At 40.4% G+C, this 26,232-nt stretch overlaps 1 protein-coding gene across 1 annotated transcript in view; it reads right to left on the bottom strand.

Moving 5' to 3' along the window:
* ADAM12 (ADAM metallopeptidase domain 12) overlaps positions 1–26,232 on the bottom strand; it is a 182,687-nt gene that overhangs the window by 15,652 nt on the left and 140,803 nt on the right. Inside the window, exons 12-17 of the mRNA XM_054832687.1 lie at positions 17,013–17,190; positions 12,075–12,164; positions 10,447–10,642; positions 2,990–3,098; positions 2,685–2,883; positions 111–188 (exon numbers count right to left, since the gene is read on the bottom strand). Of these exons, the coding sequence (XP_054688662.1) occupies positions 111–188; positions 2,685–2,883; positions 2,990–3,098; positions 10,447–10,642; positions 12,075–12,164; positions 17,013–17,190 (850 nt within the window). The remainder of the gene's footprint in view (positions 1–110; positions 189–2,684; positions 2,884–2,989; positions 3,099–10,446; positions 10,643–12,074; positions 12,165–17,012; positions 17,191–26,232) is intronic.

Raw genomic sequence — 26,232 nt, 5'->3', positions numbered from 1 at the left:
TAATAAAAAAGTATTGCAGTGACTTCGACTGATATATTACAATCATAGATCCCAAAGCTATAAAACGGTTTGCTGACAGACTGTAAAAAAAGTGTTCCTATAATGCTTACTCCACGTCCATGGCATTTTGTGGCACATTTATGTACACCAAAAACACTCGTATTCTGGCACCGGCGATTAAGGCAAATCTGCAAAATAAGAGGAAAGGAGTTTTAACAGGGATGGAACTGCTGGTGCTCACAAGGAATTATGTCCCTCTCTGTACACCTGGTCACCCATCAGTGGTTCTTTTAGCAGTTAAAGATTTCCCAACACACATGCTGCATTGGGAAGGTTACATTGACAAAAAGATAAGGACAAAAAGAATTACGTGTGGTCGTCTTCTAATGCCTTTGTAAGTCTCTTAGGTCCAAATCTGTGGAAGTTGAACCCTGCTCTTGATCGGCATCCTGGCCAATACTGAATTTCAGACATAGTTCATATTTGGTTGATATGCTGAGCTTGTGTAAATAAACACTCAGAGTTTCACTGAAGTGGAACTAGTGGTGAGCCACTTGGGGTTTGGGGTTTCTTTAAAAGCCAATTTGAAACCCAGTAATTTGCATTTTTTCAGGACTAGGAATGCTTTGAGCAGGATTCTTTCATGAACCTGATCTGGCTGCATTCATGTCTTTGCAGCAGCAGATGATTCCTCAAGGTAAGGTTCAGGTCCCCTCGTGGTGCAAATTCACATAGTTCGGTTTATATCGATAGCACAATACTTATTTGTGCTAGTGCAGAACTCGGACCCAGGACAGCCTTAATATTTAGCTGAGGTCATTGGTATATACGGGCTCATCATTGTTCTTCAGCAAAACTGAGGCCTTTCTAAGAGTTTTCCCAAGCTAAACCATTTTTTTTTTTTGGTGTCAAACATAAACCAACCATATTTAAAGTGTAATAATAATCTTATAGGAAACGGAAGTAAAGACAGTAATAAAATTCAAATTTTTTTGTTTTCTAGTCATTATGGGTAAAGTTTAGTCTGCCAATATAGCTGAAAATTGAGGTAAAGCAAGATCAGTACCATCTAATAATACCATCAAACAATCAAATGACCGATTAGGATGTCAGTATTGAGAAGTTATCCTAGTCAAAACTGAGAAAAGAAGAAATTAGGACTGGAGTAACTGTTGCTATGCTATGTTGACCAAAAAAAAAAAAAAAAAAAAAAGAGAAACAAAATCACTGCACAATTTTGCTCATGTTTAGCTGCAGTTCAGTTCAGTAGTACTAAAAGTCAGTCACAATAATTAGCATTAAGCAGGGAATAGTGTTGAAGGAGACGACAGGGATGCTTAATCAGGGCACTTATCCCCTGGGGAGAGGGAAAAATGGAAAGGAAATTAGAGTGAATTGGCATCAACATGCACGCACGTAGAGAATATGGTCTGATTACAGCAGTATTCACAATTCAAATATTCATAGTGCAGTAGCTCACAGAATTTTGATCACATTAAAATGGCTGCATTTCAAATTGTGTATCTTCAGCTTAGAAAGCTCAAGAATATTTAAATTCATATTCTTAATCCATAATACAAATGCACTAATGTCCTCAAAGTAAAACATACAATTTCATAAGTATTAGCCTGCGTATTCTATAGTGTGCATGTGTATGATTAGATAGATTAGAAAGATCAAATACTCATTAGTAAAACATAATGGGGTGCTTTCCCAGCGTTGAATTTTCTTTGAAAAGACATTTTATAACAGATTGACTTAGAAACATTGTAAGGGCTGTTTTCCTGTAACAGAACTGTAGTTTCACTAGGGACAGATTCTAAACCTGTTCCCAATGCAGTGTGATAATCCAACGTAACTCAAAAGCATTCAGAAATTCAGAGGCTTATTTGAATTTACCACAAATTATCAAAGCTTTTTTTTTTTTTTTTTTCTTTGCAAGTAATCCACTGAGGTTATGGAAACCTTCTTCGTTTCAATAGTTCTTGGACTCCTTTCCATTGCTCCCCCCCCGTAAACTCATGGCTGTCTCCCACCTTTCTCTGTTCCTTTTCTCACAAAAGAAAACCTAAGAATGAGACAGACATATGACATTTGGATTACATTCACATTGGAGAATTCACAAAGTTTGCAAAATATGATTGCCAAAAATCGGTTTTGGTGGCTGAACATCAATGGGTTTAGATTTTTCTAACAGTGCATACAGACATAGTTTTTCCTGCAAGAAAAAAAAAAAAAGAGGAGGGAGCCATAATCAGCAGATGTAATAAAATTTGAAACCTAAAGAGAAGTTAACGACAATCTTGCAGTGCCGTAGACACTGGGAAAGTGAATACATTGAACTCCTCAGAGATTCATTAACAAGTCTGTAATGTATTTTGCTGTACTTATTTTGCAGAAAATCTCTAACCTACATGGACAGATACTTTGGGCTGTCCTTAAAAAATCAGTTATAAACTTCAGCAACTTTCATTGCATCTGCAAAACTGTAATCCAGAATAGTGGCCAAAAGGAGAAGGGAGTAAAAATCTAACTTGGTGTGAGCACGAGAAGCAATTCTTTTGTGGGGGAAAAAAAAAATAAAAAAAAAATCCCAAAGCAAAACCCAGTCAGTTTAGTACAAAATACTTTGCGACGGGAGGGTAGTGATATTCTTCTTGTTTGGGAGTATTTCAGAACCTTACTTTTCCATCTTCACACTTGGTTCCCGACAGCACAAGACCAGGATCGGGCATATCATCACCCAAATACACATGGGTACCACGACACAGAATCTTGCCACCTTCCTGAAGTGGGATATTAGTTTCTATGGAAACAGCATTGGTACCAATTACTGGTCGATTTGCTCCTCCTTGACACTGAATTTTTCCACATTTAGCATCTCTGAAGGAAATAAACAAACCCAAAGATTAGTTAAATAATTTTAAATGTTATAAGCCCTCTCCCACCACCATGCATCTGCTCCTGTGTTTGTAGGGAGAGACCCTACCTGGGTTCACATTTAGCAAAGGAGCTCTTGGAGTCTTTGCCACAGTTGCCGTAAGGATCACCTGCAGAATTGACTCTCTCAAAGCAGATCCCAGGAGCAGGTTTCGCACCTGAAACAAAACCTAATCAGAACTTTCATCTCATACAAGGTGTTTTTAATAATTTTCTTTGAGCTCCGCCGATGCTTTAGGGGAAGGTACGATGTGATCTGCATATTGATGAAGCACAACAAAACAGTCGTGCAGGATCAGCATGCTAATTGAAGAGCCTGAATGTGCGGGTTTTCCACTGTTATTTGTCTCTCTTGGCAATGCTGAGCAACAGACAATGCAGAAATTCTCTTTCAGAATTTTTCTAGATGATATCCCTCTTGTGAATCCTCCTAGGACGCAAAAACCTTTAGGAAATGCCAAATCTAGTTTGGTGAAGAAAGACAAAGGCCAGCTGGTAAGTTAACTCCCTTCTTTTTACAGGAGTCCACGTGATTTTTGCGAGAGCCCAAGAGCTGAAGCCAAAGAAAATACTTTTCAAGAAAGGCCTTTTTAAGTGCAATTCAGAACAACAAGAAACCACAAAAAAAACCCCAGTTGCAAACTAGAGTGCTATGTAACTGTAAACACACAAGCACATGACATGGCAAAGAGAATACACTGCTGTTAGCTCAAGCTAAGGTACTGGGGAGAGGAAGAGAACCCATCCCCACCTTCATCCTCAGTAAATTCACTCCTGAGAGGAAAGACTGACGTGAAAGAAGGGTCATTTCTACCATGCTGGTAGAAGTAGGAATCTGGGAAGACAGGCAGCATCTGGTTCTTATCTACCATAGCCTTTCATGATGGAGACATATCCTAACAGCAAAGGAACTTCCCTGATGGGAGTAGTACTGGAAATGTTTGTGCTAACAGATTACTCATCCCTATGTTTTAGAAGTTAAAAGGTGCTATTAGAACATCTATTCTAATGTCTTATGCAGACAATCTCCTGTCCATTTTTTCCCAGGTTATGACCAAGTATTGAATATCTTCTAGGGGAAGATACAAGTGTTCATCTGAAATGTCTAAGAGGTGGAGGATATACTTCCCTGGTTTGACTATTGCAATGACTGATTAGTCCATGTATGAGAATTTAATCCTTTGTTCTACTGTGAAGCGTGGCTTTTTTTTTCAGCCAATAATTGCTGCTCTTTGTAAGATTAAGAGGTCCTTTGCTAGGGCCCTTTACTACCCCATATTTTCTTTCCATGAAGATAATTAATAGCGCAATCAAGTCATTGCCAACATTTCAACTACTCTGATAGACAGCCTTGCTTTGAAGAGATGAGGTCCTACGGAGATACACTGGCTAAAACTCTTAACACATATCTGTTAGATACATTTTTGTACTTTTGATAGATCAGCCAAACTAAAACAAAAAGAACAGGCAACAAATGACGTAATAGCCTAAAGGCTGACCATATACCATTTCTATAGTGTTCCCTGATCTTTAACAGAGATAGAATATCTGAGTTAATGTTACATTTTTTTCAAATGTTTTGAGCCACTTCCAAGAGTGTATGCCTCTAACTGTGGGTAAAACACATAATTTATTTGAAACATCCTGAAGATTTCATTTGAAAGCCTTCAAAGAGGAAGGAGGGTTTAAAAAAAAAAAAAAAAAAAAAAAGGGGGTCACATTCCTGGAGAAGAAAATACAAGTATGATTGTAAAACTTCCAGTTACTGTGGATCTTTTCATTAATAACTCAAAGATTAAACCCTCAATTAATTATCTGCATTTCACAGTAGGAAGCTTGACTAATACTATATACAGCAATCTAATGCTATTAAGGACAAAATGCTAAAACTTGGAGAGGCTTAAGATGGCACCCTCTTTTCCTTCTACCATTTTTTACATACTGAAACTGGAAAACTCAGAAAGAAAGGCACAGAAGGAACAGAATATAAGCTGCTGGTTCCCTGGAGAGCAGGACAAGAGCTTGAAATTCTTTGGAAGATTACGATCAAGCTTGCTGGGTTCAGAATATTTCTCAAATCTGGAACTATTAAAAGGGACTCACACAGGATTCTTTCACTTCTTTTCATTAAACCACAAGCAATAATCAAAAAAATCAACAAAAGCATTCAGACAAGGCACTGTGCAAAAAGCAATAGTAAAATTTCCATTTTCAGCATGTAGATTCCTCCTCGTCTTTCCAGGGCAGGCACATTAACTATTCAGCTTGATACAAACATTAACATGTGCATATACTATGCCAGCTTTGGAAGGGAAGGGGAAAAAAAAAAACATGCTGTAAGCAAGAGGCCAAGTAAAACTGCTTTTTCTCCCACATCTGCAAAGACCGACATGCCCACATCTACCTTGCCAAAGGAACAAGCCCCCCACCCATCTACCATGAGCATATGCAATTGCTATGGGTCTCATGTTTTCTTGGCCAGGAGCCTTGTGCCCCGGCTAGTTCAGCCAATGGCATATCATTGCAATGACGGGAGGCTTCCTTGGAGATATGTCAGCAGCAGCCCAGACCTCAGCCACGCTTTCCCCAGCGTGGTATGTGGCTCCAAAAGCTGCCTAAAGCAAAACGGATGCTCATGTCTTGTGCTTTGGCTGTACGTGACCTAACAAAGACTTATTAAATAAATGGTGTTAAAAAAGAGAAAGGGCTCACTGAAATACTAAGAGAGTTTAAGGTATTTATACACCTGGTGAAACTTTTTTTGTTTGGTTGCTTTTTTTGAATGTAGAAGCCAAGTGTGCTACGCATGATGGAAAGCAGCCTGCAGGAAGAAGAACACATCTGCAGCATCCTTGCAGGGCTCAGACAGTGAGATTTAACTCCAACCAGTAATACTTGACAAGAAAAAAGATCTCATGGAGTACAAAAAAATGGTCCCCTGCCAGGCTCGGAGCAGTCTGTGTATGAAAACACCTGGTACCCAATGATCATCTGTGGCTTGGAAACAAAAATCTAGCTTCAATTTCTGCCTTTGGTATCAAACCAAAACACGTTGTTGCTTCGGATTCAGATGGCTGTTCCCTCTCCTGACTGGTTTCTCACAATATTTGGACTTTTTTATAGATGAAAACATATTAGAGTGTAAGAAGCTGAACAGATGGAGCTACCAAGTTAAAAGAAGGTTTCAGAGGATGCTTAAGGAAGAGAATTGTAATGCCGTGTTTCTGGAGAAAACCCATTTATCATGATTGCACCATATAAACTGAAGCAGAAACTCCTGTCTCTCTCTATTTTGCTACCTCTACAAGCAAAGACAAAATGATTTGTGAAAGATTTCCAGTGGTTATTAAGTGCTTTGAGCTGGATGAGCAACATTTATTTCACTTTTCTATTGATAATTATAGTATCATGACCCTGTAATTAAGGTTCTGTCAGCCTTTCCACACCAAGCCTTATTCAAGGGATTAAATCAGATGTTTGAAACTGCAGAAGGTCAAAGCTCACCACTGCACTTGTCAGCCTGGAGACCTTTTTTTTCTTCAAATGTGTATATTGATGAGCCAACTTCTATCCCTATGCAATTGCGAAAAAAAAAAAAAAAAGGATAAGTTCTATGCTTTTGGAAGCGATGCAGAAATGCTGTGTCATTTCAGATCAGTGCAAGACCTGCTGCGATGAGAAAATACCGTCACGGTCTCTGAAAGCGAAGACAGCAATTTCTGACCATGGTGCTGATTCCAAGAGCACAGAAACACCCACTATCGGGCTGACAGTTCAATTCAGCTCCCAACATTGTCTCAAGATTTATTAAAAAAAATATAAATACAGCTTTTATGGGCGTGGAGGGAAAAAAACCCCAACAAACCAACCTGATTAAAAGACCGGAGTTCTGTTGCTCAGAGTATACCAACAAACACCATGAACAACTGTATAAACAAATATAAGCACAAAAATACAGTTCTCTGTCATGTGATTCGCACCTGGATTTTATATCTCATTAAGTTTGTTGTACAGCACTGATGATGCAAAGCAAACTTTCCACAAGCTCCCCTTGGCCTCTCCATCTTGGTGATCCCTGTTGTTAAGTCTGTGCAAGAGCAAGATGGGGTTGAGCTGTTATTTTTTGCGTTTAAGGAGGATGCTAGCTCTCACTTGCTTGGAAAATATGGCTTAATGCCTTTCACATCTCCAAAAAAAATGGCCCGTCCATAAATCTCTGGTGATTAAAATAGTTTGATTTTACTGGATTCAAAGCTTTACAGTGTTTGGATAAGTCAGTGGTTTGGTCAGCTAACTAAGATGGGAAACCCATCTATTTTGCCTAGAGGGTTGTACCTGGAAAAAACTGCAAAGCTCTTACAACAGTGACAGGCCTTTGTAACAAATATTGACATTAAAATTAAGATGGTTCCTGCCTGAGCAAATGGCCATGTCTATGCAACAAATTTAAGTGTGTTCTAATTATTCAGCCAATGCCTGCCATTGGCTCCCCCAAGTCATTGCTTTTTTCCCTCTTGGGGAAAAGTAGGGAAAACACACTGACGAACATCTCTTTTCCTTCCCTAAAGAATCATTTTCTTGTCAATGTAGAAAAAGCCGTGAGTCTAAAGCTGAGAATCTTCTAGTCCTTGGTAATCAATAATTTCTCTCTCTTAAATAGCTTTATCTGTGTATCTAGTTGCTCGCAGAAAATGCCGATGGAGTGCCAGACATTACACAAATGCGTCACTATTGATGTATCTTTCAGTCACACTACTCTCAAGAGGCCAGATTAGAGCAATTTGATATTTTTGAATATGAAACAAAAAAAAGGTCACAAGCAATTCATGCATATTGCTCGTTAAAGAGAAAAATGATAGGAATTAAGGTGAGGGAGAAAGTAGAGAAATTTGTGTGTTTTGGGAATGAACTTGGTCTTTAAGAGGAATTTATGGCTGTTTTCAGAGACTCTCCCCAGGTGCTCCTCCCCTCTTTCACTCCAAGCTCTCCATGCTATTGCAGATAGGGAACAGCAAAAAGCATTCCTCCATTTGATTTGAATGTATCTGTTGAAAGTAACTAAAAAACCCAAGGAAATGCAAGTACTTCTTTCTGCAAACAGATTCCTGTTGCTCAGCCTAATGTAAACAAGCTCTGACAGTGCCCATCATTTTTCTTTAACTAGATCTAAAAATATTAAGAATGACGTTTATCATTGGGCTACTGGACATCTGTAATCTGATGAATAAAGATATACAAAAGAAGACAGTGATAAGGAATTCAATATATTGAATATTATTTTAAGAATAGTTATTGTATTTTGTTCTGCATGGCGCTCTCCTGCTGGGAAGGAGAAGAAAGGAATTACTGCAAATAAACTATGAACTGTTTTCTCTTTATGGTATGGATTTTTTTAAAAAACCCGCACACAACTACTCCTTTACTCCACTCCAACACACACAGTTGTTTAAAACAATTTTAATCAATTACAGCAATCCGGTAAAAGGTTCACATGTATCTTATTGATATGAAGTCCAGAGACAACATCTGAGAACGTCAAGTCTCTCTTTCTGCTGCAAGCAAGGTTGGAAGGAAATTTTTAAAACCTGTCCCACGATATTTTTCCTGCTGCGTGGCCCACCTAGCCCCCTTCCCACGCCAGCCCTCATCTGCCAGCTCATACTCCAACCAGATGCGATCAAGTGGTGGATGTTCACATCCCTAGTCTTTAAATCCAGAACACAGGCCTTGGTTTTTGCTTGAACCCTATCTGCTGAACTGCTTGAAGGTTTACTTTACTGGCATTATTTCTAATTTATACTGCCAACAATGGGATCAGAATCAAGCCTTTCAGTTCAGGTTTGGTAACGTCCCATTCTCCCTTTCAAAATCTTTATCCTTGGGCATTCCCAAGACAAATAAGAGTATTCCAGTTAAAGTCTGTTTGAGCTTTGCTCTTAACAAAGTCATCTTTCTCATAAGCAGACCCCCATAGCCTTGACCACCGGAGACTCCGTGCACAGCAGAAGGAAGACAAGACAGAATTAGGGGAGCCCGGGGGGGTTTGGAGGACGTGCTGTGTTAGGAAACAGACCTGGCAAGGGAACTGCAGCAATTCAGCTCTCTGACCTTTAGCTGAATTTTTCTCAGCAACTGAAATTATTAACAGTCCGACCGAGTAACTTTCCATGGCATGGGAAACTGGTTCATAAGGAGATTTTGCTTTATACAAGAGAGAACGTTTCTGTATCCAGGGGATTAAACATCCCAGTATGACTAAGACTGGAGGCTATAATTGTACATGCCTATATGAGCTCATATTAACTCTACGATGTGAGTGGGATTTGGAGCAGTACATCAGGTGCATGGTTTCTCCTATGTGGGGAGTTTAATTCTGAACTGGAACTCATCTACCATGTTCTTATACCTGCATGACCAAGCTAACCTGCTATCTGCAGCAGTGGCATCATTTCTTGAGATGCTTTAATGGTCTTTAAAACAAAAATTGTGAATGGCCCGAGTCCCTGTGAAGATAAGAGATAAATCCTTCAACAGACTTCTGATGAGGGTTTTGACCAAGGGAAACATCTGCGTGTCATTATATCAATACACAAGTTTTGAAAGAGTTGAAGGCAGAGAGATCCTAAATTGAAAGAGGCTAAGGGAGCTGAAAAAGTTAGTTTGAAAGAAGTAATTAAATCTAGCTTTAAATAACACTTCTCTTCAGGAGAGGTAAAAGTGGTTTTCCCATTTGAGAGGGAGGGTAAGTAAGTGAGACGCTGAAGGAAACATGACTTGTCCCCAGCAATGCAGGAGGCAATAGCAAAATGCTGAGTTAGTACTTGTATTTCAGTGGAAGGGCTGCAGGACATTACAGAAAGGTGAACAGCATTCCTGGGACATCATCTGTTTTGGATAACCCAAGAACTCGTGCTGCTAGTTTTTTGCAAAAAGTAGGTAAATTCCCATGGGAGAATAAAATCTCTTTCTGCTTGATTGTGTCCTGTGCTAAGAGGACTGTCAGGAGGTTGGCTTACAGCGTAACACCAATTAATAAAATATACACAATGATACAGGAATCTTATGACAATGTGAAATACTGAACTCTCTTTTGGGATGTAGACAGAGATATATGTTTTGCAGATGAGCAATTTAGAGCACAGAAGGAAGGCTACACACTGGTCTGAAAAATGATGTGATTTCAGCCTGTCAAGAGCATTCAGCACTTTGTAAGATGACACAGGGCCACATCAAAGTCAATATTAAATGATTTGTCTAAGTTCGCCTAGCCATTTGCAGCAGTGTTGCAGAATGAACCTAGTTACTGTTGCTCTCTACCTCCTGCTGCAAGAAATGAACACGACTGCAAATCAAAGATAAAATGAATCACAAAATGATTCCCTCATTATTCAGTTCTCCGTTTCCTAAAAGAATAGATACAGATTGGTACTGCATAAAATTCCTCCAAATTCATCTATAATCACAAACTTTTTTTTCCCAAGTCAATCTCCTGGTTCGCAAACTCACCTTGGCCCCAGAGGGTGATACACTGCTGCTCGTGGGTCTGGCATATGCCGTTGTAGCAATAGCCGTCCACCCTGTGGCACGCGTGCCCGTCGTGTAGGTACACGTTGGCTGGGCAGTGAGGGCTGGCTCCTGTGCAAAACTCTGGCAGATCACAGGAATTACTTGACTCTCTGCAAGAAATCCCCGCTGGTTTTAACTGCAAAACAAACAAAACCCCTTAACTGCTGTAATTCCAATCAATAAGAGTTATGCAGCGGTATAACCCATGCAGCGCACGAACAGCTTTTTCCACTGGCTCGGCACCAACTGACCGCAGAGGACACTATAAGGATTACGCAGCTCTTTAAATACATTTATTTGACACATGTTGCGAAGAGTTTGGCAGGAAGGAGGGCCAAACTGAAGTTGCAGCTGCAAACATGGCTCACGCGGCTCAGGTCAGAAGGTAAACCCAGCCTTTTGTTTGTTTTCAAATACGAACCAAAGTTTTCAGCGTGCCTCCAGCAATCATGCCGAAACACACAGGCACAGAAACATCTTGGGCTGTACTGCAAAGGATCCTCTGTAGCACTGACCAAACGTCAGACCAGAAACCTTTTCATCCATACGGCTATAACACCACTGCAGCGACCAGGGCAGCCAGCTGATGATGTAATGTTACGTTATGTGGTATGTTACGGCTCACGAAGCCACCAGCCCACCTCGCTCTGGATTCAGCTGCCTGACAGTTTCCTGGGATGGAGGTGCATTTCCTCATGGAAATGTCGCTCTGTTATGGGCAGCAAGATCTTCTTCAGCTTAATTATACAACTAGTCCGTGTAACTGTTCCTGTCCTGTCCTGATTTCCCCGGATAACTACAGTTTTTCAGAGCTGAAGGCAACCAGCAGGCAACGGTGGAATGTGCCAATCCGAACATTCACTTATCAAGAACCACAAAAGATGGGTGTGCTCTGGGAGCAGCGCTGAATTTTAACTGCATCACCACGGTGCCTTTCGTAAAAAGCAAAAAGACATGGAGATTGATTTTGCTAAAAAGCATTTGCTGGCTGTTTTGATAGCTTGCTGCTACTGAGCTTTTAGGCAGATGGTTGCCACAGACACAATGGAAAGTTGCTGAATGCTTTATTAGCCCATATGCAAGAGATGGTCTGAGAATTCAAAAAGGTAAATGCCTGCAGCAAGCTGGCTTTTCACAGTGTGTTAGGAGTCCACAAGAGCTGATGATTTGCCATTAAAAATAAATATGCTGTTGACAGAATTAATATTTTAAGAGTCTTCCCATAAAAAGAGGGTCCGGCATTTAATGACTGCTTGCCAGAGCACAACATCCATAGGAGCATGGAAGAAATCAAAGCATACAAAAGTTCATGAAAAAGAAGAGGTTTTGCGTGAGCAAATGAAGGGGCTACAAATAGCACAGACACTATTAAAAAAGTCTGTTGATCTGCTCCTTCAGTAACTGTTACAGTTTGAGAATTTTCTGAATTGCTTACATGAAATGCAAGTGTCTTAATGCTTAACGATACCAATTTGCTTGTTCTCCATCCTTGCTTACTGCTCTGAAGTTGGGAAGCTTGTGGAATTCTGCCCACCCCACACAGATAAGAAACGTTTCTGTTGGTTCACCTGGCAGTCTTTGCAGCAAAGTCCATGCGCGCACACTGCTCCTGGTTTCAAAGTACAGGTAGTTGCATTACAGCACCGGTTTGTACATTCCTAGATGGAGGACAAATTTAGAGCAGACAACTTTCGTCACAATGAGCTGTAAATCAAGAGGCTGCCGATAGCTCTGCCAAGAAAAGCTAGGCATGAAATGATGAATTATGCATGAAATTCTACAATTTGATCCAAACAGTCTTGTCTGTCCTTAGATTCAACAAGCACAATAATTGTAGTAAACCCAGAGAAGCCATTGAGGAAGGCTGGTTTATTCTAGCTATGGATCTAATCCCAAATATCACAAACAACTCAAGGATGCTGATACCAATCCTGACACGGTAGTACGACAGTTTATTTCCACAAAAACCAGTGGAATGATTCTATTGTCTCCACTGAGGATCCAGGACCTGTGTTGCAGTTACTGAGCATCATGACTACAGCTCTCTATTTTGTGATAGTTGCTCACCAGCCTTCTGTATTACATGGAGACTGGTGGCTGCCACAAAGGAAGATGATGACACCATTCCATGTAATCTCTTATCAGGCTACGCCAGTAATAGAGCTGAAGCGAGTATGAATTGCATTCTCACTAACTGATACATCCCAATTTCACACTTACGGATTAGATGGTGGCATGTGTGGGCTTTTGCAAACTTTATTGTCAGCAGAATGAGCTACTAAGAAGTTTCAGAAAATAATGGATTTGTTTTTCCAAGATTATGCTCACAAGCTGCAAGTTACATCAGCTGCGCTGGAATCTCAGCTCTCTAGCAAAAATAGCAGCAGATAAAATTGCTCTTCAGCTGTGTTAAGTCAGTTTGACTTAACATGGGATCACTAACAATACAGGGAACACAGGAAAAATAAGCGGGTTAGAATGATGTTCACAGCCTCTTGTTACTTTATTAGCTTTTGTAAAGCTTTCCAACTGGAAGACAGGGCTACCACTGCACTCACAAATAAAGAGCAAAATGATTCTCAGCGTTTCACTGTTTTCTTAGATAATATCTGCCTGAATATACAAAGCTAACTGCGCTACTCTGAAGCAGTGGAACAACTTCCTGCGCCTATTTTTGATCATGCCGGAAGGCAGCAGGCTACGCAAATATTTCTGTGCAGCTGCTGTATTTAAGAAGTAACGTTCCTCCGCACAGAAGCCCATTTTATAAACTCACCTCAACAGCAACCTGAGAAAAGCAGAGTGGAGGAAAGCAATGTCAGTCCAGTTAAGGTACTTCTAAAACAGCCAGCTCCTATCCCCCATCACCTAGCCCCACACCAGCCCGCCATGGAAAGCAATCGGCATGCCACAGACAGATTGGGATAAAGATATAGCTCTTTGAATGACGTTACTGCAGCCTTCGAAATTTCCAATTCCTCACTCACTTATTACTCGTTGCAGGGAATGAGCTTGGTAAATAGTTTTTGTGCCTGGGCTATTAAATTGTCAGGAATGGTTTTAACATAAACAGGCAAGCAAACGGAAAAGGCTCACGAGGCTTTTGGAGGCTGGAGGCTGCCACTCAAAACTACTGCTGTGTCGTAGTTTATTATAATTAGTTATTAGTAGTAACAACAGCAATGATGGGAGTTGGGTTTCTTGGCGTAGGTCTCCTGGGCTCATCAGGGAGCATCTCAGACTAACACAACAGCAATTCTAGCATCACCTACACAGCGTCGGACACTGTAGACAGGACATCTTGTTTTCCCCCCGTCTTTTCTATGAACACAAGATAGACCACACTAGGTCAGCCTAGAATCCTTCTAGCCTTGTCTCCCCCTGATAGCAGCCAGCAGAAGATGCTTAAGGACAAGAACGTGAACACACATACATGACACCTTCCTAGTCTCCTGGCTTTCCCTTGGCTCCACGGGCATTTTTAGTACCTGTAAAATTCCATGGAATGGAACTCACAAGTAATCGACACTGTTTGGGGAGCAGCTCCTTCTGCTTGTCTGAAACCTGCCATTTCCTAATTTCATTGGTGCAGTTCTTGTCGGGGGCAATCGCTCCCTACTCACTCTTTCCATTTCACTCACAATTTTATCGGCTTCTGTCACGTTTTCCTTCATTTTCTTCTTTTCCAGCCAGAGCCCCTCCAAAACTTTGAACCACCTTATTGCTTTTCTTTCAACCTTTTTCATTCTGCTTTATCCCTCCTGAGATCAGGGAGGGGTAGGAAAAACTGCCCATGCAATTTCAGATGCAGGACGCTGCAGATTTATAGAGGCCTACTGGTGCTTTGTTTGGTTTTGCTATTTCTTCCCTAGTAATTTCTAACAGGCTATTTACCTTTTAGACCACTCTTGAGCACTGAGCTGACATTTTCATGAGACTATTTATTGCAATATGAAGTCTTGTTCCTCTATGGTCAGAGTCAGCTCAGAGTCCATCATCTTATATGTGATGTCTGGAATGTGCATCACTGCACCGAATCCCATTTGTCATCTTAATGCCCCGTCCAGCTGTCTCAGAAGGTTTCTCTGCAGTTCTTCACAGCCACCCTTCATCTCCACCATCCTAACTAATGTCATCAGCAAATTCAAGACTATTCCTCTTCCCAGTCTGTTTATGAATATGGTGAATTGTGAAGTCCCCAGGACACGTCTCATGGATACATCACAGCAGATCTCCTTCCACTGCATAAAATGGATGATTTATACCTGGTTGTATTTCCTATCTTTTAACCCAATTTTTGCCCACACAATATTCTCTCATCCTACAGCTGCTTAGCCTCCTGAAGAGGCTTTGGTGAAAGGCTTTGGTCTAAAGCCTGTCTGAACTCCTAACAGGCTGCAATAACAGCATCATCCCTTTCCATCCACTTGCTAAGTCCTTCAGAGCACTGTGATAGGTTTGTACGACAAGATTTCCTGGCACAACAGCTGTGTTGACTCGTCCCTGGCATGTCACAGCTGTTCAGGCACTAGCTCTTAATTACATTTGGAAGTAATTTGTCTGACTTCTGAGTTACCAATCTGTAGTTTTCTGAACGCCTTTGCAGCCTCTTATACAATTAGCCACATTTATCACCTTTCAGTTCCCACGGACAAAGGATTTTTTTTTTTTCTTCTTCTATCTTTCCATGTTTAATCTACAAGCCTCCTTCCATAGACGCTGTAGCACATCAGACATTTTTGGTAATATAATGCAAAATGAAGTTGGAGCTTAACTGGTAATGTCATCCTTGGTTGGGTCTTACACTCTTGGCTTGGTGGTGGGCATGCCGGCATCCATTATACTCAAGGAGATGACCCGTGTCTGATGCACATGAGACTGTAGCGTGGATGGATGGAGACGGTAAAGCAGTCACTACTGTGTTAGCGTTTCCAGGGTGGTCTGAAGGGTGGGAGGTGTGCTACAGTCATGACTCTTCACCCTTATGAATCCATTGCTGTCCTACTGCTAAGGAACGTCAGTGAGCACAGATCTCAACAAGGGGCTAATATTTCAGAGTAAAGGAGAAATATCCCCACCAACCACCTATGCCTACATATTCAGACTGATATTTAATTCTGATCACTGATAAAATACAACTAGCAAACGTTACTATACAGCTTTCCATGCCATAAAATACTGCACTGCTATTGACAAAATTCAGCTGGTATAAGTGACTGGGCGGTGAATTATCAACTAATCTAATGAGTTTTCTGGTACCACTCAGATTATAGCAGTGTATTCCAAATTAAGTTAATTGGGTCCAAGCTGCAGTTTTTCGATACAATTAAAAAGGAAAAACATAGAGAGAAGAGGCAAATCAAGTCAGTGCTTGCTGATGCTAAGTGGCTTTGACTTGAAAAGGTATTGCTAACATTCAAAAGTGAAAATGAGAAAGATAACTGGGTTAGAAAGACATTTGCAAGCTGCTTGCACTCTATTGACTTTAAACAAGAAGATAAGCCTGCTTCCTCCAACCTTGTTACCCTGAAGAATGAGTGAACTGTCAGGAAATCCTTATGGCTTGTGTAAATCCAATACACTGTATAGACAGGATACAGCAATATCTCGCTGTTTTAACTGCTCTGATCTATTTTGTCTGCAGAACCATATTTATCACAGGAAACAAATCCCTCATCTGCTGATGTATTTAATTCAGATAATCTGAGAGAAGTTCAATACGGCCAATGAGCATGGAAAGCCAAAGGGATAAGGATGTTGGCTCGGATATTATTTGACCCCCAGGTTTTGCCTATCTTCTCCTGATCTGAGCAGTCCTCTGACACATTCACTAAACCAAATGGAATGATCTTTGAAGTAGTAGCAATCTTTTTGGGAGGCAATAAAGGCTATTTCTGTTAGTAAGGTAATTGGCTAGCGGCAAAGAAAAATCTCCTAGTGAAGGAGGGAAAGGTCTTGTACCTAAAAATTGAAGTTGGCTGCAATGAAAAAATACCTAAGCAATATTAATGTTTATATAACTGTTTCTATTTCTACTTATATAACTATTTGTATAACTATTTATATTTATAATATATGAGTGGCTTCTCATATATGGAAACAGACCTTCAGTTAAGGCATGCTATCTTGAGAAACATGAGCAATGTTAACAAATTTTGAGTTTAGCTTATTAGCTAGTACTTAAAGGAATTTCTGCTGTGAAGAACATGACAGTTAGTCATGGCTAGTCTGTTGGACAAGCCATGAGAGAGTTTGTTCTCTAACGGGGAATCGAGCACATTCTTAACTAAAGCCCTGCCAGAACTTTAGCAACTCAAATGCAAGACAAGCAGAAATGTCCCACATTTCTGAGGACTCTGAGGTTTAAGCTGATAAGATAGAAGCAGTGGAGGGAGAGTTTTGTTTTACACCAAGTAGCGTTAAACATGCCAAACCAATTCTGACCCGTCTTTACTGTTAAAACCTGCAGACAGGAGGTGAGCAGCAATTCTCAGGCAGTGTCTTACATCAGGCTCCCCGCAGTCGCACTCCTCTCCATCTTCCACATAGCCGTTCCCACACTTCTGTCCACCAAAGGACTCCTTGACTTCAGGCAAGTTAAACAGACACATTCCCACTCCTTTTTCCAGGCTGTTTTCCAGGTCCTTTCTACTGCAGCTACTGAAAACCATGGGAAATGGATAGCTAGAAGAAAAATACACGGCGACAAAAAAAAAAAGAGATAGTATTATCAGATGAAAACATCTCTCTCCTGTCACGCTGGTGACCTTTTAGCACATCAATGCACTAACAAGAAGATTGTGTTCAGGTTTTCTAACCCTTTGACATAGGATTGAGAAAGACCAATTCACTGTGAAATTGTGCTGAAAACATTTAATGATTTCTGACTATGAGTAAGGGAATTTCCATCACTTTTACTTAAATTTGTAGCTGCTGTTAAGGATTGGAAGTGTTTACATTTGGAATTCCCTCTCCCTTTTTTGCATATGTAGTTATAGAGCAAACTTTGATCATGAGCCTAAAGAAATACTGGGCTTGCAAGGAGAATTCCCACATTTACAGGACTGCAAAACATCGCAATCCTTCTTGGAAAATTCAGCCTCAAATGGCAAATTCATTCATCTTGCTCTGCAGTATGGCAAACTTCCTGCACTTTTCAGGAAAAAAAACCCGGGGAAAAACACCGAGTTACTTGATAAGACCCTGCTTCTGCAATTCATCAAAGTCTAGCTTGGGAACTGCATGATGAAAGCAAATACAGTTCTTATTTTAAAGCAGGATGACTGTAAAGACACTACTGAAAATACCAATAATTTGAATTCACACTGCTGAGAGCAGGATTTGGCCTTTGATTTCTATTGGAGAGCACATGGACAATGTTATCAAAATGATCCAGTGTAGTACAAATATCACCAGATAATCTGTGTTCTTCTGTTGGAGGACTTCATTCCATTTTCACTAATGAACGTTTGCAGTTTGATTCACAGATATGAGACAAAGCGGCACCTGGATCTGGCCATCGGCGTCACATCCTAACGTCTGCAGTGCCCTCTCCGTACTGAAATGTGCATGTGGTTACGTTGAATCTGGGTCACAACCAAGTGGTAAAACAGCATCTCCCCTAAGACTTGGTACCTTCGTCACTGCTGCTCCATGGTCCAGCAGTAATTTCAACATTATGGCAGCACAGGGAGCAACCTGATAATGACTGGACTTTATTCACTAAATGCTTTGCATCACTCACATGTTATTAGGGCATAATCTTTACAGACAAGCAAGATAATAGATGGAAGTTCTGCATTGCTGAACTCCAGACGTCGATTATTCCACTGTTGTTTCTAATATCCTGAAATGAAGAGCTCGTTTTGTGAATGATGATGCCTATAGGTATCAGAAAAGGATCATTTCTATTAAAAAAAGGAAATGTTTGACAATTATGAATGCAATAGAACTTCCTCTGCTGACATAAGGAGGTTAATTAAGATCTTCTAGAAAGGTTGTGGGTACCTTACAGAACAGAGTTTATTTTATGACTATTTAAAATTATCTCTTTTACAGATTTTTTTTCAATAAAACAGCCAGCTCATTCGAAAAGAACATAAACATGACTCTGAAGAAGAAAATAATTTTTGTGCATCACTATGGGGCTTGTCTAGTTAAACTAAACAGTTTTGTGATTCACTGACATATGAATTCAGAAAGTTAATAGGCATCTCCACTTAAAAAGCTGTATTCTGGAAAATATCAATGTTAAGGCAAAATGACAGAGTCAAAGATAAATAAAGAAATTTCAGAATAGCATGAGGTAGGAGTCAGGCTGCTAGCTGCAGCTCTGGGCCCCAAGGGAAAACAGGGAAGGTACTTGGAGTAATGGAACAGAAAATAAAGGCACTTGGGAAACCTCCTACTAACCATTTCATATTGAACAATTGGAGACGTTCTTAACAGGACACCACAAACTCCTGGGGTTGGGAAAAAACCCCACAAAATTTTGTGTACGTGACTATGAACAAGCAGATGGATGTACACTACTATCAAACACCAGAAAAAATCCTCAAGAAACCCAGATACATCTGACTGATAAATCCTGCACAAAATATATGAGTGCTTGATCAGACATGATCCTCATATCAAAGTGTGAATAAATGAATACTGCATCATCCAGGCAAGATCCTTCGCTTCAGTGACATAGATTTACTTTGATATCCACTCAGATGAACACAAGGAGACATACATACCTTACACAGACTGAAATCAATTTGGGAACACAAATAATGCATTTTTCCCTGTGCCATATGTCTGAGCCACACATGGGCCAGGAGAACAGCTCACCAGTCAAAACTATCAATATCTTTGGGCTGTTCCTTTGTATCCATGAATGCTCAGCATCATTTGCATGAACGTGAGATGTGTCTGTCCATCACCAGGAGAACAGAATCCTTACTCTGTTCCAGAGGTGAAATAATGTCATTGTTAATGAATGAGGTTTCTGTTTCCCCCCAGAGGAACTTCAAGCTGTTTCCTATTTTGAACTAAGAGATCCATTCATCTTCTGGCTTTTCCTGCTCTTGACGCTGATTTCCTCAGCTGACATCAGTGCAGCACATGTTATTTGATTAAATTTTCTGAAAATAATTTTCTTTACCAAGTAAGCCCAAAATAAAGCAATACAAAACCAGAGATGAACTCAACAAGTGGAAACAGAGAGCAACTGAAGGATAACCGCACCATGCAAGAGAAGATCCCACATCAGTTGATGCTAGTTGGTATTTCATTGGAAACATAATTGATCTTTAATAACGTGATATTCTGACACACAACCATTCTTCATTTTTTTGTCAAAAAAAATCCCATGTAACAGCCACAGCATTTGAACATTGGGATTTTAGGCTACATTTTGGCTGTCTTTGCAATTTTTAAGCTGTTTCATCAGAAGCATGAAATCCCTGGCAGATGGGAAGGGAAGCTATAGCTATCAGATGTCAGTAGGCGCAATGTTTAAGTGAATCTGGAGCTTGTGAAAAACGACAGAGTAATAGTCATGTGAAAGAAACTCGTTCTCTGAGCAAATGCAGCAAGGTTCCTTGCACCACCCTGTTCAGAAGCTTCAGACGTCACCTGGCAGGACTACCTTTGGGTGGGAAAAGGTAGTGGGGTCTCTACAGTAAAGTCAGTCCCTGTCTCCAGGATTTCAGTAACATGCTGAACAGAGATATCTGTGGTTTCTGTGGCACCCCAGACACTTATTTTATTGGCAAGATGCTCAGCTATCAGCTCATATAGGCCATTGGAGAACCTTCCAGAGGTAAAAAATTCATTAGCAATCAGTATATTCCATTATCCTTCACTCAAGACATTTTATTTTACAGATACCTATTTTTTTTTTTTTCTGTATTTGGGAAAAGAAAAGAAAATTTAATAGCAGTTTAGTCCAACCTGATTCCTATTCTAACATACTGAATAGCTCACACATTTTCTACACTGTTTGAATCTGTAGATTTAATACACAATGGATCATTTTGTCAGACCATTCTGGCTGTGGGTACAACTCTACAGAACTCAAATCGTGCCCAGCACTACATCAGTCTCTGCAGTGGCTTTACAGCAAGGAAAATAATTTCAGAGTCCTTCTACTCCTCTTGAATCCACAGCATTCCTCAGTGTCTCCTTGGTGCTTAAAAGATGCACTTAATGTCAAGCAACCAATATCCTAGTTCCCAGCAAAAATAGCCTTGACTGTTCCTGCAAATGAGAGCTTCACAGTAGTAAGAGGATGCCTGGTAATTGATTCCTTTAGAAACAGAGTCTGGTCTTGTCCCATTCATTTATATTTCAAGCACTCAAGGCATTCAAATGCCAGTTTCCTCTATGTAGTTTTGCATTTAGCCTGTATTAGATGGCTCCTTTCATTAAATAAGTGAAGTGGCATCATCACTGTGTCAAGTCCCTTTTAAGAATAGAGAATTCTTTGTATTAGCACCATGCTGCCCAGCATAGCTTTTTTTTGCATGAACTATAAAAGTTCATCTTCCATCATCTCCATTTCAGAGGCATTTCCCCTCCTAATGGGCTGAATAACAAGAGAGTACAAGCACAGAAACAGAAAGAGTCACTGCCCCAGAAAATTACAGTCTTAAGAGATCAGACAGGAAAGCACTCAGGAGAAACACAGTGGCTACTGATCGATGCAGGGTAACACACAGATCAGCTACAGCCCTAGCACCGACCCCACCGCTGAAGCTGGTGTGCCCTGTTTGCCATTGCTGCCTTTCCCGGTGCTCCAGCTGGAAAACGCCTGGAGGAGCACTGACTTGGGCTGCAGGAGATCTTTGCTCCATTCCGAACCCCACCACTGCATTGCAGCAACACCTTGGGAAAGCCATCTGAAGTGAAACTCCCTTGGTTCCTCCAAACTTCTAGACCTCTATCTACATCTATAGGTATCTAAATAATACTGCTTTGGATCTACCTCCTCCGTGTTCCTCCACCATGAAACTCAACGTATTTTGCTGTTTCTTGAGAAGCACCAGTGAAGTGGTAACACCATCAATGCTTCTGGCAATTCTCTATGCATTGCACAGGAGGATAAACTGCAGGTTCATAATAGCTTGAAAACTAACATTTTGATTATTATGATTATTGCTATCCAATCTCAGATTTTTTTAATAAAAGTCCTAAAGTTCTTGAATAAAAAGTAAATGCCTTGTTCTCTCCAAAATGTTGTTATACATATACAGACATTCATTATATGTATACATACATTATATATCTATTTATAGGGTTTATTTATTCCAGTTCATATCGCAACCTGATTATTCAGTATTATGGCAATGTTTATACAGAGCCTTTTACCAAAAGACCCTGAAGTGTTTTACAATTATTCACTCAATTAAAATGCACGACGGCCCCAAAGAGCTCTATTAAGTACCACCAGGCCTTTCTCCCTGAGGTAATATGATAATTGGAGATTATATTAATTTTAAAAGGGCATTTTGATTTTCCAGAGCACACTTACTGAAACAACTGTTGACTAGCTAACTTCCAGAGGTGCAGAAAACTGGGACCTGGCTTTGTCCAGAATGCTTGAAAAATCAAGCCTGAGAGGCCATATCTGGAAGTAGCTCAGGCATCAGCTTTTTAAGAGCATGAAGGCGCTCAAAGACAAGAAGGGTGCTCAGCCCCAGCCCTCTGAGTCAGAAATTTCTCTAGTTGAGCACCTGAGTTTCCAACACTTTCCATGACAACACCTTGTCTGACCTGAACATCGCAGTGTCTCCTTGTGTCTGTCTCAACCCCAGGACCCTTTGAGATTCACAAATATAAATACTTACTCTCCTTAGTCTCCAAAATGCTTGATTTTTGGCTGCACAGTCGCTCACAACTGGAGAGGAGGAGAGCAACTCAGATCCCTTTTTGGAGGCAGCAGATGTGAGTTTGAACTGCCTCTTGTTCAGGTTCTACAGAATGACTTATGCACAAATATTTAGATTTTCTGTTGCAAATCCCAGTCTTACAGAGGAACCTAAAAATAGGGGGTTGTAACTTAGAAATATAGTAGCTTTTGTTAATTCAGGTATAAGTGATTTTTCCATGGAAAAAATGTCAGTGGTAGAGAGAGTAACACAAGAATAACACTCTAGAGTGTAGAAGCTCAAGCAACATGAATGTTTCTAGACCTGGCAAGGTGTGGATTTCAAGGAACTATGACAAATTTCCAGCCTCATCTAACTCCTGATCTAATTGACACAACTGTTTCCCACTAAAAAGCATCACCCTTGGTTTTAAAATAGACATTATTACTGATCTCCATCTCTTGAAAACAACTTTTTATCGTCTCCTAAGAGATATAACCCTACTAGAATAAAAGTGAATTTGCTATTAGATGACATTTTTTGACACTTCAGCTATTCTGTACAGCATATATGTTAATGAATTAGTAAGCATAAAGAACCTCACAGAATTAGGTATTAATCAGGAGGTAAAATCCAGTTTTCTTTGATATTGAAATAGGTGTTCAAATACTACAGAACCCCTTGTGTATAAAGTTCTGTCATTACATATTATTTCATACGCCTCATATTTTAATAGCGATTGTTTAAAATTAGACAAGTGCCATGATATGGAAGGGCTTTTTAATCTATTATTTAAACAATGTGTTCATTTGTAAGTACTTTGGAGGGAGAAAGACACAAATACAGTTTTAAAGCAGATCCCACATGCACAATAAAGTAAAGGGAGACCCTAAAGGGAGCTGCAGATTCTCTCCCACCCGAAGCTTTTGCAAATGGCAAACACCCAGGGCAATTGGGAGGAGGGGGGTAAACTGGAGGACTCTCCGGGCTCCTGGAAACGTGCAGCCCCTTGCAAGCAGCACTTGATAGAGCTTTGCACAACACACCAGTCCCAGAACCGATGGGGCATACCTTTTTAGGCAGTGTTGGAAGGATTTAGCTAAAACTGTAGTGTGTTTACATAGATATATATATAAACTATTGAAATGGGAAGTTTCCTTCAAAATGCAGCTGATGTCTGACAGCTCATACTTATTTTTCTAGGCTATTTTTCACTCTCTTGCTCCTCTTTTATGGTTTTAATCCCTAGAGCATCAATAAAGTAGAGCACAGAATTGGGCCATGTAGTTATACATGACATCAAAGCTCTTGCTGTCTGAGTTCATGGTCAGTGATTTAAAAACAAACCTAGATTTCTCCTACAGCTTTTGTCATGTTCGCTACATGGTAGCTTTTACACTTTCAAGAAATACCTGCGAATATGTCACACTAGTGGTTAATTTAATTGATGTGTAGTGGCAACGGCTTGTTGTGCTACAATGAAATTTCCGGGGTTATTGAAAAGAAAGTCTTTCCAAGTAAATGTTTAAACTTCACACACAAATGCTTTAGGTTCATTTTAATTTGGCCCTGGGGATAGTGCAGATTCCCAGAACGCATTCGAGTAATCTCACCTCAGGTGCCTAGATTGGATTGTCGGAGCCCCAGCTGAGATTCGACCTCTCCCTTTAAATTGAAGGTGAAAATTTAACTACCTGAGATATTCAAAAAGGCAGATTTATAATACCGAATGTGGGACTGCAGGGCAGAAAGCAGCGATGAAACAAACGGCTGGATGGTTCAGAAAAATACTTTCTGCAAAGGACCAACGCTTAATGGCTTTATGCAGTATACACTGTCATGCCTTGATATTGCAGCAGTCACAAAACTGCCAAATAAAACATTATTAGCAGTTACTTTTACTTTGACAAATGTACGGTCAGAGAAGTTTTTTCTTGTTGAGAGGCCTACTGTGACTTTCCTTTCTGCGTTCGGGGGGTGAAGCAATACTAAACCAATTTATCAATCCTGACAGTATTCTGACTATATGCTGGAGTTATCTGCGTTGCAAAAGCTCCATGGGAATTGAACTCAGACAACTGTTCTTCCTGTTGGAAACCACACAGCCAAAGAAAGTAGCTATAATCAGTTTGAATTTGCCTCTGGCTCATCTTTTGCTCCGTTTCCTTTTAGACCACTACCTCATTAATAAAAATTTGCTGGATTGCTGAGAGTTCAGCTTTCACAATCTACTACTTAGAATTTGAGGTTAATCCAATGCTGACTGCAGTAAAAGTTAAAAAGCACCAACTAGCAGAGGGAGGGATGAAAAGGGCAGGGCAGGTCTGGTCCCAGGCTGAGGAACAGCCGGGCAGCAGGCATGCTGCGCCTCCAGCAGTTGCAGGCCGCGAGGGAAACTCTGGATGAGAAGCACAACCAGAATGCCCTGTGTTTAAATTTGTCACACAAAAACACAACATCCTCGGCACGTGACAAGCCAATAAAGACAAACAATCCATCCCGTTGCTCAAAATACCTTGCTGCGGGTCAGCTTCCTACTGATTTCTGGTTAGATAAAAGGCACTGTTTGCCCTGGCCTGGAGTGCTAGGGCAGCGCGACGTCATGATGATACCCCATTTAGTTCCCAACATGATTTTAAAATCAGCTTTTCTTTTAGGCAGTTACATTCTGATTTTCTCCCTTGGAAAATTTTGGAACTGTTTTTTAAACGGGTCAGAAGCAGATTGGGAGAAAAAGAAAAGCAATCTGATTTTTGGAACTGGGTTTTGAGAGCATGTTTGGATGAGGGAGAAGAACAAAATCATTTTTCAAAAGCCAAAGCAGACCAAACAAAAAGGAATATGAAACCCAAAGTGCAATACAGAAAAATCAACCCATTATATTTTTTTATGGACATTTCCCCCTTTCACTGGTACAAGCTCCTGTCCTGCCTGTTGTGTACCCTAAACAGAACTCGTGACATACTGCGCCCTAAAGAACAGAAGAAGCATACCCGGTTATTCCCCCAGCTGATGTGATCAGTGTGACCAGCTTGATTTAAAGACCTGCCGTACTGTGGGTCCTTGCCTCAGCGGATGGATTTGGGCGAGGATGAGCCTGTACGTCAGGTGAGCAAATCAAAGGACAGCAAGTTAAGGGAAGAGGACTAAACCCCACAAGGAGGAATCCAGGGCAAGGAGATGAGATTTGGGAAGCAGCCCTCTGGACTAAGCACGTGCAGAAGCTGCCCACTGGGAAGAGCAGTTGCAGAAGCACTATGAGAATGAAGCTTATGGAAATGCCAGTTGGTGAGACGTGGGTGCTAGAGAGAAATGTCTGAGCCCTGCAAAAAGCTGGAAATAATATATACCTGGGGGACAGGCTCATATTGATTTCACTTAACATCTGTACTACCTGGTCTCTTAATAAATCAGGACTTCAAGACAGGAGTATCTGACTTGCAAGCAGCATGGCTCAATTTTTTTTTTTTATTTTTTATTTTTTAGAAGATCCAAAGGAAAGATAAGTAAGGCATAACAGTGCCAGAAATCAGACTGCATTCTCCCAGCATTTCCATCTTCCTGGTGTGCATACTACAACATAAGCACTGAGAAAAAACAGCTTTTCCCATATCACATAAATCACCTCAGGAAATGGAAGTGAATTCTTTAGAAAAAAAATAATCTGAAATATAAAATAACAATGAATCATTTTTTCTAGGTTCCCTTTTGTTTTTCACAGAGCTTGGACAAAAAACCCCCCCCAACTACTAATTAGTATCAACATTGCATATCATCATTATTTCAAGCCGTGAGAACAGAATGGATCCAGCCACAATCTGAAACTTAGGGATACTTGAAGCGAGCAAATTAAAGCTTTCACTCACAGGAGTGA

The sequence above is a fragment of the Grus americana genome, chromosome 7 (genome assembly GCF_028858705.1).
Source record: "Grus americana isolate bGruAme1 chromosome 7, bGruAme1.mat, whole genome shotgun sequence".
NCBI classification, from domain to species: Eukaryota; Metazoa; Chordata; class Aves; order Gruiformes; family Gruidae; genus Grus; species Grus americana.
Note: the sequence above shows the minus strand (reverse complement) of the source record. Positions and strands in the feature narration are given on the sequence as shown.